The following is an 18,698-nucleotide window of genomic DNA, read 5'->3' on the forward strand; positions in this document are numbered from 1 at the left end:
CAAAAACATTTTATTGGGAATCATTGCCCTTTTCGAACAAACACATTCTGGCATGTTACTTTTGATAAGACTACAGTATTGATAATATGCCAAAACCCTTTTCCTCACTTGTGCATATTATACTGCAAATGGCAGCTTTGACGTCATACATCTGCTTGTGAATTCGTTAGCTAAACTGTTATAAACAAACCACATTCATTTACTTTTCCTTAAAATTGTAAATTCAAAACATGTTTTTATCGGTGCGTCATTTTCCTGTTTCTCTTTCTAAAAGCTTTATGTGTGCTTGGTATGTAGAGAGGAAAAAAGGAATTTTACTTGTTTGGTAACCTTGTAACTGGGTTTCACATAATGGTTTGTTTAAATCACAAACACATGCATAATTTTCTTTTATTGCTCTTTTTGGATGTTACTATAGTCCCTTCAAATTAAATCCTAAAATCCTAAACTCTAATATTTAAAGGCATGTGTCATGCAGGGTCTCATCTCCCACTCCCCACATAAGAACACAGGATACGGTGAGGCCAAAAAGGAACACCAACGGAGCCATAGATATGGGACTCATGCCACTATATTCTCGCTGGTGGCTGGGTTGGAGATATAGGAAGCCGGAGCCACACGATCTGCAATCCGCCATCAGCTTCTCTGCCAGCCAGCCAACCAACCAACCAACCAACCAACCAACCAACCAACCAACCAAACAACCAACCAACCAACCAACCAACCAACCAACCAACCAACCCCTTGCTAACTGCAATCTGCGCTTGCTAGCTTAGCCATGGCAGTTATATCAGTGGCTAATAGCTGACCGGTAACAGCTGATGGCCATCTGCTATCTGAGCTGGCACCTTTCCACGTGGATGAGAGCCTGGAAACTGCTCTCTAGGACTCTGTCCCCACAATCCACCCCTACAGGGTCTTGCCTCACAATCTACGTGACAAGCGTCTTCCCCGAGGGGCCCTGTGTCAGGAACCGAGCTCACGAGAAAAAGTTCCAGTCCAGTTCAAATAATGGCCAGGGGGTGTCCCTCAAGGTCCACCTTCTTTCTGGGTATAACCAGGGTTTCTCAGGGTACCATGCTGGAACAATAGTGGTTCATAGCCAAAGTGCTTACATATTCTCACTGGCAGTCGGGCGAGACACAGGAAGCAAACATCTACCAGTTCCACTACATGGTGGTCAAGCAGTCCATCAAATCAAGGATGGGAGGCAATTCCCCCATAGTCCACAGTCATTTGCCAGGGCTGTGCGTTGGCCTCACAGTGTGTGCCCTCTCCGCAGGGTGAGGTTCCAAGCCCTCCCCAACCTTGGCATGAGGGACAACCTTGACCTCACCCACATCCTCCACCGAGGACTCAGCAAGCGTTTCTTACTGGGACCACAAGTCCCGCATCTGAGCTTCCTCAGCAAGCACTTCCCAGCCCACACGGCCACAACAACCTTTGCTTTCTCTGTCCTATGTTGGTTGGAGAACCATCCACATCCTCCCAGCCCTCCACAGGAGTCCAGCTATGAGAACAGCAGCTGCGGGACACCACACACTGTGTGGGGGCCACATGTCCTCCTGCCCAGAGGCAGATGACTCTGTTACCTGACCGGGAGAACTCTGCTGGCTGCGCCATGTGTCATACAGGGTGTCATGCGGGGTCTTAGCTCCTGCTCCCCACATGAGAATGCAAGATATGGTGAGGCCAAAAAGGAACATCAATGGAGCCATAGATAGGGGAGTCATACCATTATATTCTTGTTGGCGGCTGAGTTGGAGACACAGGAAGCAGGAGCCACACGATCCACAATGTGCCATCAGCTTCTCTGCCTTCCAGCCAGCCAGCCAGCCAGCCAGCCAATCAACCAACCAACCAACCAACCAACCAACCAACCAACCAACCAACCAACCAACCAACCCACCAAGCAACTCACCCCTTGCTAATTGCAATTGCACTTGCTAGCTTAGCCACGGCAGTTATATCAGTGGCTAATGGCTGACTGGTAACAGCTGATGGCCAACTAGTCACAGCTGATGGCCATCTGCTACCCGAGCCAGCACCTTTCCACGTGAGGCCGAGAGCCTGGAAACTGCTCTCCTGGCTCTGTCCCCACAGCATGTTAAGATTTTATCCAATTTTGGTGTTAACCTTGTAGTCTTTAGTTTGTATCTTACCCGTCTCCTAAGCCAGTAGAAAACACTATACTAATGACTTTGGCTCTTTCTTGCTTATTTTTCAAAGAGAGTAAATATTCCTCAAGCTTCTACCTACAGAATACTTTCTATATTCCATTCTCATTCACTAACGAATCCTCAGCTTTCTTCTCTGTACACTGTCCAGTCTAAATATCAAGTGCCCAAATCGCAATCTCTTTTAAACAAAGATTTGAAGGTAGATATAGCATCAGCCCCTCAAACTTCAATCCCCAAACAAATTCATCTCTTCTCTCTCCATATATTCTGATATTTCTATTGCTAGCCATTCTCCCAGCCATGTAGACTCCAAGGTTTAGATTTTATCACTTATGTCTTCCAAAGTTTTACTACTCAAAATGTCCAACAATCAGTAGAGTAGCATTCATCAGCATCACCTAGTAATTCATTAGAAATCCAGAATATCAGACCCCACGCTAGCTGTACTGAATCAGAAGCTGCATTTCAGCAATATTCCCGGGTGATTTATATGCACAATATACTTGAGGAGCACGGCACTAATTTTTAGAAGAAAGAGTCCATCTCTCTTATCCATGGTACCTTAGCATATGGTGCATATCCAGGTCCTTGTTCAATCCCTGCCTGTGTATATAATTGTTTCAACCAAATATTGACATATTTTGGATCCCATCCCTCTTGCCTTCAATGCATTCCTTTTCAGTTCTCTTCTGCATCATCATTTCTCCTTCTCTACTGATCAGTACATATGTCCTGCAAATAGTTTCTTAGCTGTCATAAAGAAACCGACAAACTGGGCTGATTTAAGCAAGGGGACATCATTAAAATGTGGTAATACCATCCTGGAACCTTCCATTAGCACTGCAAGCAGTACTGCCCCCACAAACTCAAGCTTACTATAACCACCACTGCACCAGAAGTAATCCCCACTAGCCTCCATCCTAGCTCCAGATTTCCCATCTGAGTGGCTATATTTGATTTGTGGAGCCTATGGTGAGTCATATGCCCACACCCAACCTGATTGGGAGGATGGAAAGTGAGCATAATTACCTTACTTACCTTTTTATTAAAGTGTTTCTCCCCTGACTAAAAGATTGATCAAAGAGACTGTCTTTTTAATACATGACTGTGTCCTTTGAACTAAAAGGAGAAATGTCGAATGCGTAGTAGGCATTCAATAAATATTTGTGAATAACTGATGTCAAATTCCATTGAGGGAAAAAAAATCCATTGAGATTCCCTAACCTTTTCATTTCTGACCAAATGATTCATCTTTAGTCATCGGTGATAGCTTGATAACTAGTTACCCAAAGCATGTTTTCTTACTTTATTCATTTACTTTTGATTCTGTCAGGAGTTATTAATCATTTTCTTTAGATGATGATTACGATGATGATGATGATGATGATGATGCTTTGGGAAGCTAGTGGGAAAAGCAAAGGCAAAAATGACGATATTTTCAGAGTGTCTCCTGGCTGATGTGGTCAGAATCTAAACAAATGATGTCCACTCATCGATCATTTCTCTACTTCCTGCAATTGAATCTTCCTGGAGGAGTCATCAGATCTTCTCAACCTTGAAAACTGACAAGTAGTCCCTCTGGACTCCCAAACTCTACTGAAGATTGGGAGGGGTCTTTGACACTAAGATTTTAAAAGCCCCACCATCAGAACATGATTGGAAAACTCACAGGTGAAGTTATAGTTATTGCAGGTTCTGGAAAGGAGCAGAAAATGAAGGCAAGTAAAGGTTTTATTTACATAAGACTTTAACTCCTTTATAAAAAGCTTTATAGCTTTTTACTTATTTTATGTTTCATAAGCATTTTAGAGGTTAAAAGATATTTAAACAATATGCCTTAAAATATTAGAATCATTTGATTTTACTAAAAAATTCACTTATTCACACAATTACTCGTGTGGGTTAAGCAATGAAAATAATATATTTCTAATTTTTTTTTTTTTTAAAGAGAACTCTTTTGTGGATTAACTAAAAGGTAGACTGGGGAACCGTCCTCTCCCTTCCCCCTATCCTATACTGAGTATTAAAAGAGAACATAGCAAAAGGTAAGGGGTTTGTAATTGCCCAGGTGTCAAGAAAGGAAGTAGAAGATTCTACAGGCACAGAAATGACTTTCTTTTGATTCTGCCAGGAGTTACCAATTCTTTGACTGATCTGTTCTTATAGGGACTCAGATATCTGGCGGCGACAACCTTGGCTCTTTTCTTGGTGTTCTCTTTCATGGGAAATTCCAGCAGTGCACCACAGGTAAGCAAATTCAAAAATTGAGGCTCCTGAATGTTCCTTCTTTCTTTTTTTTCCCCTCCCTTCCTTCTTTCCTTCCCTCCCTTCCTTCCTTCCTTCCTTCCTTCCTTCCTTCCTTCCTTCCTTCCTTCCTTCCTTCCTTCCTTCCTTCCTTCCTTCCTTCCTAATAATGTACTGGGCTGCAATGTTTTATTAACTGTTTTTCTCTTCTCCCGGGTTGTAGAGACTCTTTGAGAGAAGGAACTGGACTCCTCAAGCTATGCTCTACCTGAAGGGTGCACGTACGTTCCAATGCTTTGCTCTTCCTACAGCAAATGACGGAAGATCCTTGGGGGGTGCATGAATCCATGCGATAGGTGGAGAGCTGTGGGGAAAGAATAATATCGAGTTTGGTCCCTTAAATAATCTAGGTCAAGGTCATCCCCATCTCGGTTAGCCAAGGAAAAGGGACAGTAGCCGGGTTACAGGGGGTGGTGAGGTGGGGGTGGCGGTGGAACGCGAGGACTCTGACTGTCTGATTAGAAAGCCTCCAACCTAAACTGGAAGGTTGCTGGTTCTTGCCACAAAGGACGACTCTGGCGTTGCCTGGGAAACATCGCACTGGCAGGGGTGCGCGGGGCGCGCGGGACCTTTCTCCTGCTCTCTTTACCCGCGCCTGGCTCAGCCCAGGGTTGCGCGCCGAGCACCTGAAACCCGGCAGCTCAGAGCGGCCCCTGACCAGGTGCCTCCCGCCGCCGCCGCCACCGCCGTCACCGCCGTGTCCCCCCATCCCTCTCCGAGGCTGCGTAGAGCGGAGCGGCTGTGGTTTAACCCGGATCGTCCTGGGCCGGGCGGGCGCTGAGCCCCATCTCTCTCCTTTACAGAGGGGCGCCGCTTCATCTCGAACCAGAGTCGAAGGAAGGACCTTTCCGACAGGCCGCCGCCAGGTGAGTGACCGAGGGAGCGAGGGGGGCGGGTCTGGCAACTTAGAGCTGGACCCACCGCGTAGGGCGCGCTCCGCCCGGTGCCGAACGAAAGCGTCCCCCCACTACGAAGGACTGGGGGCCGGGGCCACCCAGAGAACCAGCTCTTGCCAAGCCCAAGTTTAGGCAGAACGCGGGAAGTGGGGGCTCGCGACGCCCCTCCTAATAGCGGCAGGTGCGGCGGAAGCTGGAGCTGAGAGTCCCCAAACTTGACCTGGTCTCAGCGACTCAAGTGGCCCTCTGCCCACCGGGTGTGCGGAGATTCCCGGGGAGTTATCGCCGGCCTGGGGTTCAGCTCCTAAGGATAAAGAAGGGTAGGGGGAAATGTGCAACGGACCCCCAAATGTACCTCCTGTTTATGACAGGATCGTCACAGTTTCCTCTTAAACACTGGTTGTTGTTGTTATTATTATTATCATCAAAATAGTGATTTATCTAGAAACTTCAAATGTATGCCTTTATTATATTACTAGAAAGAGCTATCAAAAGATTCAAAACCACACTATGTAATAAATGGAGGCTATAAAGAATGAGCCAGGGACTGTTACTTTTCATGATAAACCTTTCCATGCGGCTGGATTTAAAAAAATAACTATGCAATTAATTTTGATAAAATGTGAAGATTGAAATGCTAAAAATAGCAAGTATACTTATTTTGAAAAATAGCAAACTCTGTTAAGCACATAGTAGGTGCTTAACAAATTTTTGTTCACCTTCAAGCTTGCGGTGTAATTAAGCTTATTTGCTTTATGAGGATAAGGTATGTTTTCCCACTTCAGTTGCTCCCAACGTAAAAATCATGGTTTGTGTTGACTCAGGATATTTTGTGTTCTGTCAATTTAGATTTGAAATAATTTTGAATATTTAACAGACCCTCCTTCAGTCAAATAATTGCCTTACATGTGGGCAAGAATGTAGATTAATATCTCAAACTGCTTTGGAAGGAATGAGAGAGGAGGGAGTCCAGGCTCCGAGCAAAATCACATCTAAACTTTTTTGCCCAGACTTCCCATATTAAGCTCTGAAAGGAGAAATTTCTCACGGACTCTTTATCTTAATCCTCCTTGCTGCCGTGAAATTCGGTGTAGTATATAGTTTAAATACTCTTCCATACCCTGTAATATGCAACATAACCAGTAAGTAAACGTCCAAGGGAAGTGTGAAATGTTTCAACATAAAAATCAATCTGTGTGGAGGCCCTTTGCTGAGGGATCAATAAGCAATTTCATAGAGATTTTTCTAGTGTCATAACATAATGGAATAGCATTTACCTATATGAATATTTAAATGCTCATAGAATCTGTATACATTTTTGTTTTTTTTTTCAGAAAGACGAAACCCAAATCCTGGACTACTAACTCTTCCAGAAGCAGCAGCTCTGTTGTTGGCTTCCTTGCAGAAACCAAAAGAAGGTACAAGTATAGTGACCTCTTTCAACTGAAAGACAGAGAGCTTTGATTACTTTTGGGATTCTGTGTTGAGGACAACAAAGTTGCCTTTATTTATTCAGAATTTTAAAAACAATTAACAGTCATTCCACCCCAGAAATTCACACAATATTTATTATTTAAAGACTAGTATATCTCTCATTAAAGTTATTCCCAATAACATGGAAACATTTCCTTGGTGAGACTGGGGTATTTCATATGAATTCTATAATCCGTAGCCTATTGTAACCTTTATTTCTCTTTGAACTCTAGGGCTAAAACAGCACAAAGTCCAACTTCATTATTTTGTAGTTGAAAAAAAACTGAGGTCAAAAGAGGTTTAAATAATTATAAATCCAATTGCTCACTATTAAATGTTGACCCAAATGAAATTGCTGAAAATCAACTGTTTTTTGCTTACAAACACAGCAGCCGTTTCATATGGTTCACCCTAATAGATATGAGCCAGTTCTGATTCTAAGCTTGCATAATTTTTACTATACTAGACAGCTTATTCTCTACTTAGCCGTAATCTTCAAATAGAGACACTGTTCATGTAACATTAAAGCTATTCAGTGAATTAAGGCATCTTGGTAGTAGATTAGCCAGGGCTTTGGAGTGCGTAGTAGGACTAGGTTCAGATTCTGGCTCAACTGCTTTACTAGCTGGGTGACCCCAAGCCTTAGGATCAACCAGTAAAATGGAATAATGATATCCATATACAGGATTTCTAACAGCCAGTATAAAAGTTTATTACTATTAATAATAGAGGTCAACAAAGCATAATAAATAGACCTAGACTTTTCCCTCTTAATAATTGTAATGATGCCGTACTTATGACATAATTTAAATGTTTACATGTGTAAAAATTACAGTGAGTGATCTGGTGATCGACTGCTGGCCCACTGCTCTGACACTTGTGCTAGTGGAAAAAGCCTATGTGCTCTGTGCCTAGTATCTGATGGGGCATGTGCAGGAGGGGAAGAAAGAGCAGAAAGCACTTTCTGGCTTCAAGCTTATGGCTTTGTTGTGAAAAAATACCTATGAGAAGCAAATTCAAGAGAGTGGGATAAAGGGGTCCTCTGAACTTAGAGCAAGTCTGGGGCTGATTTGGGTGAGAAGAGGAGATTATAATACGTAATTCAGCAAATATGCATTTATGCCTGCTAGGTATCAGACTCTGTGGCAGGCACATTAAGCAAAAGCAAGAATGGGAATGGCCTTTGCGGTGCAAAGATAGGGTGAGCAGTCAGTGGAATAGCAGAATGTAAGAGTGGTGGTCACGACCCAGCTACAATGACTCTTGCTCCAATCTCTACTGCTACTAGCTATTATAATAATTACTAAAGACTTACTAGAATGCACTGGGTCAGGCACTATTCCAAGCATTTCATGTGGATTAATACATTTAATCCTCACAGGAACCCAGGGAAGTAAACACTGATAGTATCCACACTTTACAGATGAGGAAATAGAAGCATAGAAAGACTAAGTAATTTGTCCACTATCACATAGCAGGTACATACTAGAACTGGGATGAAGAATAGAAGGTAACTTATTCTTTATCTGAGAATCAATAAGATACCCTATGGATTTTCAGCAGAGAGATGACCTGGTGAAAGCAGATAAGTCTGGTTATGGAGTATGTGATGATAAGAGCAATAACAATAGCTATAATATGGGAACATCTACTATGTGTCAGACATTAATCTTTCTAGCTTAGAGCTAATCTTTACAGCTCATAAAACTGAACCTTCAAGAGGTGCATTTACTTTCCTAACGTCACATGGTTAGTGAAAAGTGATATCATGATTTTAACTCAGGTCTGTGTGACTCTACAGCTTCTTCAATTATGCCATGACACCTCTCGAATGGATGGTGTTGAAGAGGAAAGGCTGGAGAGGGGAATTAGTAAGGAACTTGAATTGATGTAGGAGTGAAGTGATGAGGTGCAGCCGGTCAGTGGGATGGATGGACAGGCTCCACTCTGAGGTATCCCAGACGGAAGAATAGGTAACATGAGATAACTATTCACTAAAGGTATAAAAAAGAATCCAGAGTCAAGCACATGTTTTAAAGTGTTGTGTGTGCGAGTTTGAAATGGTGATGCTGATAAGGAATAAAAACTTCTGTGGGTGTAATGAAGGTTCAGTTTGAAATGATAGAGACATTCCAGTGAGTAAAGGAGTAAAGATGTACAAGTCAGTGGTTCTCTGCTATCCATCTGTGGACTGGTTCCATCAGAGTTAACTGGAGCGCTTGCTGGAAATGCAGATTTCTGGGCCTCAGACCCAGAGATTCTGATTTGGTGCTATATGTATTTTGTTTCTTACAGCTGGAGAAGAAAACTTTGATCAAACCAGATTCCTGAAAGACAGTCTGATAAACTGGTGAAAATACATCAAATTGCACTCAGTTACAATTCTGTTATTGTTGAAGACATAAACCATGTGAATAAAACCCGTGGATCCTTTTTACTTCGTCATAATCTTAGGAACATGCACAGCTAGTTTTATTCTTCCGGAAGCAAAAGTAATGTAGAGTTCTTAACTGAGAACATCACTGCTTCTTAAAATTATTATTTTTATTATTATTATTATTATTATTATTATTATTATTATTATTGCTTTAGGTCCCGCTTAGACACCTTGTGTCTTACTCTTGAATATGTTAGAGCATTTATGAGTATAAGGCTGAAGACTCTTAAAAGAGTGTTCTTTTTGTTACAACAAATACCCATCTTGATCTAATAATTATTAGTGGTTGGTTTTTACATTCTGTTACCCACTTGCATTGTCTTGTCATTCCGCAGTGAATTTTCCCTTCCTTTCCACCCTTTCTCCACCTCCAAGGAGGGTGAGGGAGGAATCATGGCAGGATGAGAAAGAGTAGAGTGTGATTGCCTTAGCAGTTCATGAGGAGAGGTAAGCTGTTCCGACGGGAAGTGGGAAGGGATGACTGGGCAGAAACGCCGTGATTAGAGCACTTCGGTGCCACCGCTGAGAGAGAGTACCCTTAGTGAGGCTGGAGCCAGTGGAAGTTTCCACAGCTGGGAGCTCCCCCTTTTGCTCTTTGTGGATCTTCCTGAATACAGTTTAGAAACATGGATCCACACGTTACTGGGAAATAAGCAGTTGGAGACACTGTATTCTGTTTCTATGTACAAAAAGAACAAACCAGTTTTTTGAGGTAACCCATTTTCCATGGCTAAACAGATTCAAAGACTGGTTCCTCTAATTGACTAGAACGCTAGGCTTTATTTGACATGAAAACATTATATAAGGCACCCTGATAATGTAAGTGCATGGCAATATGCCTAATTTACTCCTTTTTAAAGTCATCTTGGGTTTAATACTATCTGAAACACACACACACACACACACACACACACACACTCACATACACATGTATCTATAGGAAGCGTAATAATATATTTATTTGTAATTACAGTATGATCATCATGTCGATTATTTTTGACCTAATTAATTGAAAGTTGTTATTGATAAATGTCATAAGTGGGAAGTATTATTAAGTCTTACTGTCATCAGTATATAATAATTATTCAGTAGCTAAAGAAGATTGTTATGTGCATGTCTCTGTAAGTTGGAATTACAATTTTACTGTGTTAAATAATCAAAACCCTGCTCATAAGATTTGTCTGTGTCTTGTTTCACAATTAAATAATGAAACTATGTTCAAGTTAATGTAACATTGATTTCTGCCAAAAAATATTCTAGCATTAAAAAAAATCGATGTGGCATTATAATAGATACCTGTCATTAATTATAATTTGATTTTAAAGTAGATTTTCTAGACAGTGCAGTTTATTGATAATTATTTACTCATCTGACATAGACTTGTACATACTGGCTATTTAAATATTACATCTATTCCCAGAATCCTTTTAAAATCTATCTTATGAAGTAATTCTTCCCACAGCAAACTAGAACCATCTCAACTACTTCACACTAAAACACAGTTTTGGAACGCTATCTAAATGACCAATACTTGTTAAAATAATAATCAGCTGCAAGTATTACAACTATTTGAATTCCTTGAATGCTGTACAGATGTACTGATTCACACAATAATAATTGCATAAACTCCCCGAGGCCATTTGCTGTAACTTTCTATCTCTCTTAGAGTGCCTTTGCAATTCTCTTTATTTCTGTCTTTCTCAAAACTGAAATGAACAAGTGATCAGTAATCAAACTTTTTCACATTGCATGGCTTGGATTTTAACACTGGGAAATATCTGCCTCCAATGCATATCCATGTACTAAAATACCCCCACCTCCACATTGGCCTTGCAGCCATTTTTAGCACAGTTCCAGTTGTTCTTCCCCTCGTTGCCTCTATATCCTACTCCCCCTGTGGCTACCTGTGCATTATTTATATATATTGCCTCCTGTGTGGGTTCTCAATTACTCTTTGTTTCCCTGGGTTTCCTCAGTGAATGCCCCCTCTCCTCCCACATCACTATTCTGCCCCTGAGAGAGGAGAGAAGGCAGAGAGGCTCTGATGTTAAAGTCACCTTCCAATTCTCATTTCCTCTTTTACCTGGTTATGAGAAATAAAAGTCTATATCCTGTCAACCTTGAGTTACATTATTTTACATAGGCTTCAGAAGAAAGGGGAGTTGGGAATGTAACCTGTTGGTGTCCTCCTTCTGGACAATAAGTTCTGTCAGGAAGAGTCAGTTCATTTGTAATTTGATATGATCCTTACAACCACCACATGAGGAGGGCAATTGTATCTTCCACATTACTTCATAGAAAGTTAGGCTCATCATATGAAGCCTTGTTGAACCTCCTCAGTGTACACTTGACCAGTCCTTTTTCTGAATCCCCCTTGTGCACTAAAAAAACTATTACTATAGCACTTGTAATATTTTGTATTCTGATCTATATATGTAAACCAGCTGTGTTAACCCTAACTCTTACCATGGAAGGAAATGCATACAAAAAATCTTGCTGTCAGCTAGTCCAACACACACAAACTATTTTCTATAGTTCCTGTCCTCCAACTTATGAATACATACATTCTTTAAAAGCATCATTTGTTTGTACCTCTGTTTCTCCCAATAAGACCATTCATCTATGCAACTACTGTGTATAATGTGCTGTGCTAGACACAGAGTCATCTAACAACCCTATTTGTTGCCCCTCACCAGGATTTTGTCAGTCTTGGGGAAAGGACAAATAAATGACTGGGGCAAGGGGATGGAGTCAAGTGCATCAGCTATCTGAATAGAGGACTCTGAATCCTACACATGCCACTGAAAGCCAGGTGTTTGCAAGTCAGTTAATTTCCATGTATACACTATCATTTGTACTCATTTCTAATCAGAAAGCTATTCTTTCATTTTTTTAAAAAGCACTTGAATTTTAAAGTTTTATATTAAGAAGGTATTTTATTGGATACCCCATGCTTTCAATAACAGTGACCCTACCAATTATCAATCAGGAGTATCATTTGAATATATACAGGGTGTCACTTTATCAGGGATACATTTTCATGGTTATTGTAACAGTGAAATCCTTTCATATCATGAGATCTTTCTAGTACTTCAGCAAAAGAGTGTTTGTGTTGCAATACAAATCCACTTCATATTTTCTCTAATCTTCAGTACAGAACTTTCCAAACTGCTCTGCAGACACTGGTTTAAATGGAATCATGGGACATTTTTCAAGGGTGGGGCTTTAGGTAATTTATTTCCCTTTTTCCTGAACCGCTAAATCAGGTGAGCTTGCAACCATCTTCCATTTTGCCCTGATTTATTGCTTGGGTCCACCATTCTTCTACGTTTTCATATCCATGGAAGAGCTGGATTACAGTTTTTCGCTGGTCTTGAACCATCCGACACATTGTTATTGTTACTCTTCCCTTGTTGCCATCAACAATCCAGCACTGAGACCAAAACTTTTTTAGAACCTCTACTGACTACCGACCCACGTCAACTGACATGCCAACCAAGATGTTCACTGTGATCTAAATGTAACAATACCCAGTTGTGGGGGAAAAAATCCAACGGTGAATGTGGATTTTTGTGTGCTTTTCGGCAATTTATATTTAATTACATTTAAAACATAAATATGCTTCGTTACAATCATTTAGTCAATATCTCTATGCACATCATGAATGTGTTAGAGACGCTGTCCTTATTATAAAGTAGACTCTAAAATTTATTTTTGCTATTCTTTTTTTAAAAGAGAGTTTTAAACGTTGTCCTTCACAAGGCACTATTACTATAGCAGGTACTTTACACATGTTATTTAACTGTCTAAAAGAATTTTAAAGAAGGCAATATTAATGAAAGTTATAGCTTTACCTATTCATATATTTATTCATTTTGGATTTAACAATTTATCATCTTTGGAAGATTGACCAAGTTTTCAAAAAGTCTTTCCTTTTAAACAATAAAAAAAAATTATTAGGGTCGGATGGTATAGTACAGATGGAAATAACTTCCTGTCATTAATTTGAGAAGTGACCTTGGAAATGTACTAATATGCATCAAGATCTGGATTTAGAATCACTATTTTCTATGGATTTTGATTGCCTGTGAAGCTGTATATAAATTCATGTTTCTGACTTGTAAAAAATTAAAATAATCACTAAAGACCAAGTTATTTAAGATAGGTAGTATATCCTCATGACTAAGAATAGGATCCTTTGGGGTGAAAATGGGAGACCTGTTTGGCAAGTATAGAAGCTGCATAAATATTAAGCAAAGAATCACGGTGATGAGAATTTAAAAAGAAACAAACTAGTAAATAAAAACTCTTATTGCTTAAATTAACCATTTTAGAAACACTTCCGGTCTTCCTCCTTCAATTAACATTTCTTCATGCTTGAATTTACTGGGGAAAAAGGAGTTGAGGAAAATAACTCGGATTTTATTATAAATTATAAAATTGCTATTCACTTAATCTCCACTTTTTAGGCAGAGAATCAATCCCATTGTGATACTTAGAAGAAAAAAATGAAATGTGTGGCATTTTCATTTCCTTAACTAACCCTTTTTACCCTGTTCTTACTAAATTATCTCTGTTCAACAAGTATGGAATTCAGTTCTTGTATTCGCCATGCAGCTTTTTCTTCCCATGAGGAACATGACCTAAAGAAAATGGTGACTTAATATTTAACCGATCTCTTTCTGCTTCCTCTTCCTCATCATATCTCTCATCCTCATCTTCATCTTCCACATCACTGCTCTGAGGACTGGAGACCTGAGACCCTGAAGGAGAGGGTGGCACTGAGGAAGGTCTGGGATATTTAAATCCTTCCGTCTGCCAAAGACAAAAATAAGACATAAACGTTATAATGACTTCTTGATTTTCCAGTGATGTAAACAATTTGCATGTGCCATATATTTATATCTTATTAAATATTTTTAACAACACTCCAATAGATTTGTATTTCTCATTTACAGAAGAAAATTGAGGGTTAGAGAGGCCAAATGACTTGCCCAAGGTCTTACAGCACATAAGTGGTAGAGCAAAGATTTGTACCAGGGTGGTGATCACCCCAAAACCTTTAATCTAATCTCAACTGCTTTGTTACACTGCTGATAATGTCACCCCTATATTATCCTTTAGATTGGCTCAATGAAATGGCAGGACATGGGCAGCTTGGACATTCCAGGGACAGCCACCATTGGGAAGAATCCAGGATGCCAGGCCACTTAGCTGACCCTGCAATTCCACCAGTTACTTTTGTTTCTGTTAATGAGCAAGTACCTACCATAGGTTTCAAGCAAACTTCCCTTCTACTAAGATTCACTGAGATAACTCACTTAATAAACACATACTAAGCCTCAGCTATGGGGTAGGCACAATAGTGGCACAGAGGAAACATGAAAAACACGATCCTGCCTTCTAGGAGGGTACATGCTTGAGTGGGGAGACAAATGTATAAAACTGTTTCAGTACTTGTCACTCTGTATTTCAACTACACTTACACATTATTATTAAGTCATGTTTGTACCTTCATTTCAAGATTCAGATACTCTACCTGAAAGCAGACAGAAAAAAAGCTGAGTCCTGCACTTAGGACCTGGTTCAGAGTAAATGCTCAATACTTAATAGTTGAATAAACAAATTAATGGGTGAATATAGCTGAATTATCACGTGGCGTGTCCACCTCTACATAAACTAAGCAATTATCTCTATTAGAATCATGAACATGGGAGTAGAATTTGTAGACTGAGGGATTTACAAAGTCCTTTTACCTTCTCTATAGGCAAATTTCACCTTGGGTTAACTTTGTAGGTCTGTTGCGCTGGACAGCTGATACGGGTGGAATATAAGTTGTATTACCAGGCAAAATTGTTTATGATAAAAGTGGCCCCTGGCTGGGAAATTATAGCCGAACTTGGAGGACGGAGATATACTAAATGAGGATCCATAGTTTTTGGGAATCCCTGAATTTGATGACTCCTGTAATTGGGCATGTTCCTGGGAAGACGTCTGTGGAGATTTACATGAGATATTGGCTCCCTTGGGTCAGAAGCTAATCTGGATCTCATACCCAGGGACGTGGGTCTCATCCTCTTGCACCTATGCTATCACCTGAGGGTTAGGAGGGCAAAGAAGTTTAGCCGTATGTAAACCACTGTTAAGGACAATACCACGGCAAACAAGGATCTGACGCTGCCCTGCTTCAAGCTGTGTGTCCTGTCTTACATCCTGCTAAGTGACTCTGATGACAAGTGGCCTATGCTAGTCTCATGAATGTAATGTATAGTTGGACTTTAGAAGACTCCCTTGTGGGCACTGCTGGATGGAACATAAATGTTCGTCTTGTCCAATTCCTCCTGTGGTGCTTGAGTTCACTTGCCAAGTAGTCACCCTGTGTTTAAACATTTCCTTGGATAGCCAATTCACTTCCTGTTAAAGCGGGCCACTTTATTTCTGAGCAACTGTCAAAAGAATGGAAGCCTAATGGAGTAATTTCAAGTACTAAGGCAGAGAGAGTTTTAATATGGACGTGCTTCTCCAGCGACATGAATTAGCTGACTGTCTGCTCATCTTACACGTGAGGCGAACAACTCTGAATCGAGGACTCTGAGTTGGTCTGATTTGTCAGTTCCTCTATTCTTTGTATTGATGTGATACTATAAAAAAGTATAATAGTTTGTGTACTTAGCTACTTCCAAATTAAAAGTTATTCTTAGGACAGCATAAATACATTTAGCTTTCAAAACAAATAAACAATATATAAAATATTTACCGTGGGTGGTGATGTGGGTTCCATGTGGAATTTATCTGGAAAGGCTCTGCTTAATGCCAGGTGCCTGGCATGCTGGTAATACTAATGAAAGAAGACCAAGTCATGGGTTAAAAAAAGATTTATATACTCTAATAACCAAGTTATTATAGAAAATATTTTCATAGTTATGAAATATGTTTTTTAGAAAGTGGCAGAATCTATTCACCCTAAGTTCGAGAATCAGAAAAAGAAAACAAAAAACAGTTTAGAGTTTCATAAAAAATGAAACTATTCAATGAATAGGTAAAGAAATAATACAAAACACTGGAGGGAAAAGCCATACTGGCCTTACAAAACTCTGAATTCTGAGTGCTAAGGCGACTGAAAACCCTGGTTTCATTCTACAAACAAGCATGGGAAAAAAGATGGGGCCTGAATAATCACACAAACTGGATTTAAATCCTGCTTCAGACCTGAAATAAGAAACATAACTTCTGAGGGCCTTATCATTCTGCTTTTGTTGTAAAGTGAAGAGAGTAAAATTAATCACCCAGGGATGTAATGAACACTGAAATTAGTATATGTAGATACTCAGCATATGGCCTCATCTGTCATTTGTCTGTGGGAGTTTAGCAGTATCTAAGCAGATACAGCATGTAAAGGCAAAGTCAGTTTATTTTTATTAAATCACCCAAGGCAAAGATATATGAATATCTGGTATTTATAAACCTACTGCAGGAAAGAAGGTATTTCCTTTTGCACTTGTCATTTTGAGAAACAGTATTATTTCTACTACCCACTCACTCTAGTTGAGGAATAAGATCACATTATCTCTTGGAGTGAAACAAACTAGGAACTTTTCTCTTGATATTTCCCTCATTCTCAGGAAACATTTCTGCATACCTCTGATGCATTAAGTTAAGCAGTAACAATAGAATAACTAGTAAGATTAGTGCTAGATGGACTTGCTGTTGTGGGCTCAGACTAACTGTGAAGAATTGGGCTTAGGACTGCAAATTCATATTAAGTAAAAATGTATGTGAAAATATTACTAAGATTTTAACAGTTACAATACTGAATTGGCTTTGCAGATTACTCGTATAATTAGAATCAATACTTTTGCAGTCCAGTGGGATTTTTAAAGCGGTCCTTTGTGTTGATTACAAAATTGCTTACTCTGCCTAAGTATCTCCAATCCAGAAGGTCTGACAGTCTTTCAGTTCTGTTCCTCTGGATTATTCTTTGACGACGTGACTGTTTGCAAAATCTGTACAGAAACTGAGTCAGCTGATTGCAAGAATCATCTAGAGAGCGAAACCGCCTGTCAACAATGTAAATACCTGAGGAACACAAAAGCCAAAGCACAGGTAAAAAAACAGCTAACCTTAGGGCATTTTTTCCTCCTAGTCCTTAGGTTCTATGGTAGAGCACATGCATTATCTATTCCTTACCTCCCTTATTGTCTCTGCTTTATCCTTTCCCTTCCAAGGCTGTAGTTCTGTGATCTCTGTCTAATGGTTTACAACTGTCACCAACACACAGACAACAAAATAGATCTTGCTTTAAAAAAAAAATCTGTCAGTATAGATCAGTGATTTTCTGTGGGGCGGCTCACTAACCAGAATCTCTGGGGTAAAACCTGGGCATTCGTGTGTTTTTTGGCTCCCCAGTGTGCAGCCATGGCTGAGACCCATAGCTCTAGCCTGAGGAAGGAGAACAGTGACAATACAACTGTAAAAGACCAGGGAATTGGCAACGTGTGGGCAGAGAATCTAGCCCTTTCAAACTTTTCTTGCTGCTACACAACATGGACATAGAGATGGTTGATATGCATATTCTCCTGACATCTTAAACAACTTAAGTGAATTTGCTAGGTTAGCACAGACTTTTAAAATAATTATGCTGACCAATACATGTTCTGTAAGGCCATGGTTATTGTAACACCACTTCTAGGTAGTAAAGGTCCAAACCAGTTCAGGAGGGAAAAAAGGTAGTAGGAAGATTTATCTAAGCTTAGCACTCCTTTCACACTTTGTCTTTTGGGCAATATATTTAATATTAATAGCATTCTTATCTTTTCTAAGGACCACATAATTAAATCTACTTTTTAGGAGACAAGAAGTATCAACATTGGTTAAATCAGAATAGCTTTGGCGTTAGGCTCTATAGACCCCGAGCTTTATTTGGTTAAAGGTCACTTTTCCCTGGGTTGGGTTAAGGATGAAAAACCTCACCGTATGCAGTAGGATCAGCCACATGCTCCTGCATGAAACAGCCAAAGCCGGAGAGGTTGGTTGTCACACTGGGGATGCCCATCACCGTGCATTCGGCTGCCGGGGGAAACAGATAAAAGGCTTGGCTTCAGACCAGCTCCTGTATCCTCTTATGTACTCACAGAAGAAAAAAGACCCTTACCAGAGGGTAAGGAGGGTGGGGGGTGGGAGATGAGGGTAAGGGGGATCAAATATATGGTGATGGAAGGAGAACTGACTCTGGGTGGTGAACACACAATGGGATTTATAGGTGATGTAATACAGAATTACACACCTGAAATCTATGTAATTTTACTAACAATTGTCACCCCCAATAAATTAAAAAAACAAAAACAAAAACAAACAAAAACACAATAAACTAGGAAACTTAGAAATTTAAAAAAAAAAAAGGAAAAAGAC

The 18,698-nt window shown here is 40.1% G+C and overlaps 2 protein-coding genes across 3 annotated transcripts in view; one reads left to right on the top strand and one right to left on the bottom strand.

Moving 5' to 3' along the window:
- Positions 1 to 4,243: 4,243 nt before the first annotated feature.
- The window catches only part of SPX (spexin hormone), a 48,203-nt gene continuing 33,748 nt past the window's right edge, over positions 4,244 to 18,698 (top strand). Inside the window, exons 1-5 of one of the 2 annotated variants that reach the window (XM_019736199.3) lie at positions 4,258 to 4,427; positions 4,648 to 4,705; positions 5,288 to 5,350; positions 6,715 to 6,798; positions 9,149 to 10,581. In XM_019736199.3, the coding sequence (XP_019591758.2) occupies positions 4,401 to 4,427; positions 4,648 to 4,705; positions 5,288 to 5,350; positions 6,715 to 6,798; positions 9,149 to 9,207 (291 nt within the window). In that variant the 5' untranslated portion in view covers positions 4,258 to 4,400 and the 3' untranslated portion in view covers positions 9,208 to 10,581. Of the gene's footprint in view, positions 4,428 to 4,647; positions 4,706 to 5,287; positions 5,351 to 6,714; positions 6,799 to 9,148; positions 10,582 to 18,698 lie in introns of those variants that run through there. The other variant, XM_074325940.2, reaches the window with a different exon arrangement.
- The window catches only part of GYS2 (glycogen synthase 2), a 48,613-nt gene continuing 42,121 nt past the window's right edge, over positions 12,207 to 18,698 (bottom strand). Inside the window, exons 13-16 of the mRNA XM_019738138.3 lie at positions 18,261 to 18,356; positions 17,203 to 17,366; positions 16,048 to 16,128; positions 12,207 to 14,105 (exon numbers count right to left, since the gene is read on the bottom strand). Coding sequence (XP_019593697.1) covers positions 13,884 to 14,105; positions 16,048 to 16,128; positions 17,203 to 17,366; positions 18,261 to 18,356 — 563 coding nt within the window. The 3' untranslated portion in view covers positions 12,207 to 13,883. The remainder of the gene's footprint in view (positions 14,106 to 16,047; positions 16,129 to 17,202; positions 17,367 to 18,260; positions 18,357 to 18,698) is intronic.

This window comes from Rhinolophus sinicus, chromosome 1 (genome assembly GCF_057876585.1).
Source record: "Rhinolophus sinicus isolate RSI-liver-muscle chromosome 1, RSI-T2T, whole genome shotgun sequence".
In the NCBI taxonomy this organism is placed as follows: Eukaryota; Metazoa; Chordata; class Mammalia; order Chiroptera; family Rhinolophidae; genus Rhinolophus; species Rhinolophus sinicus.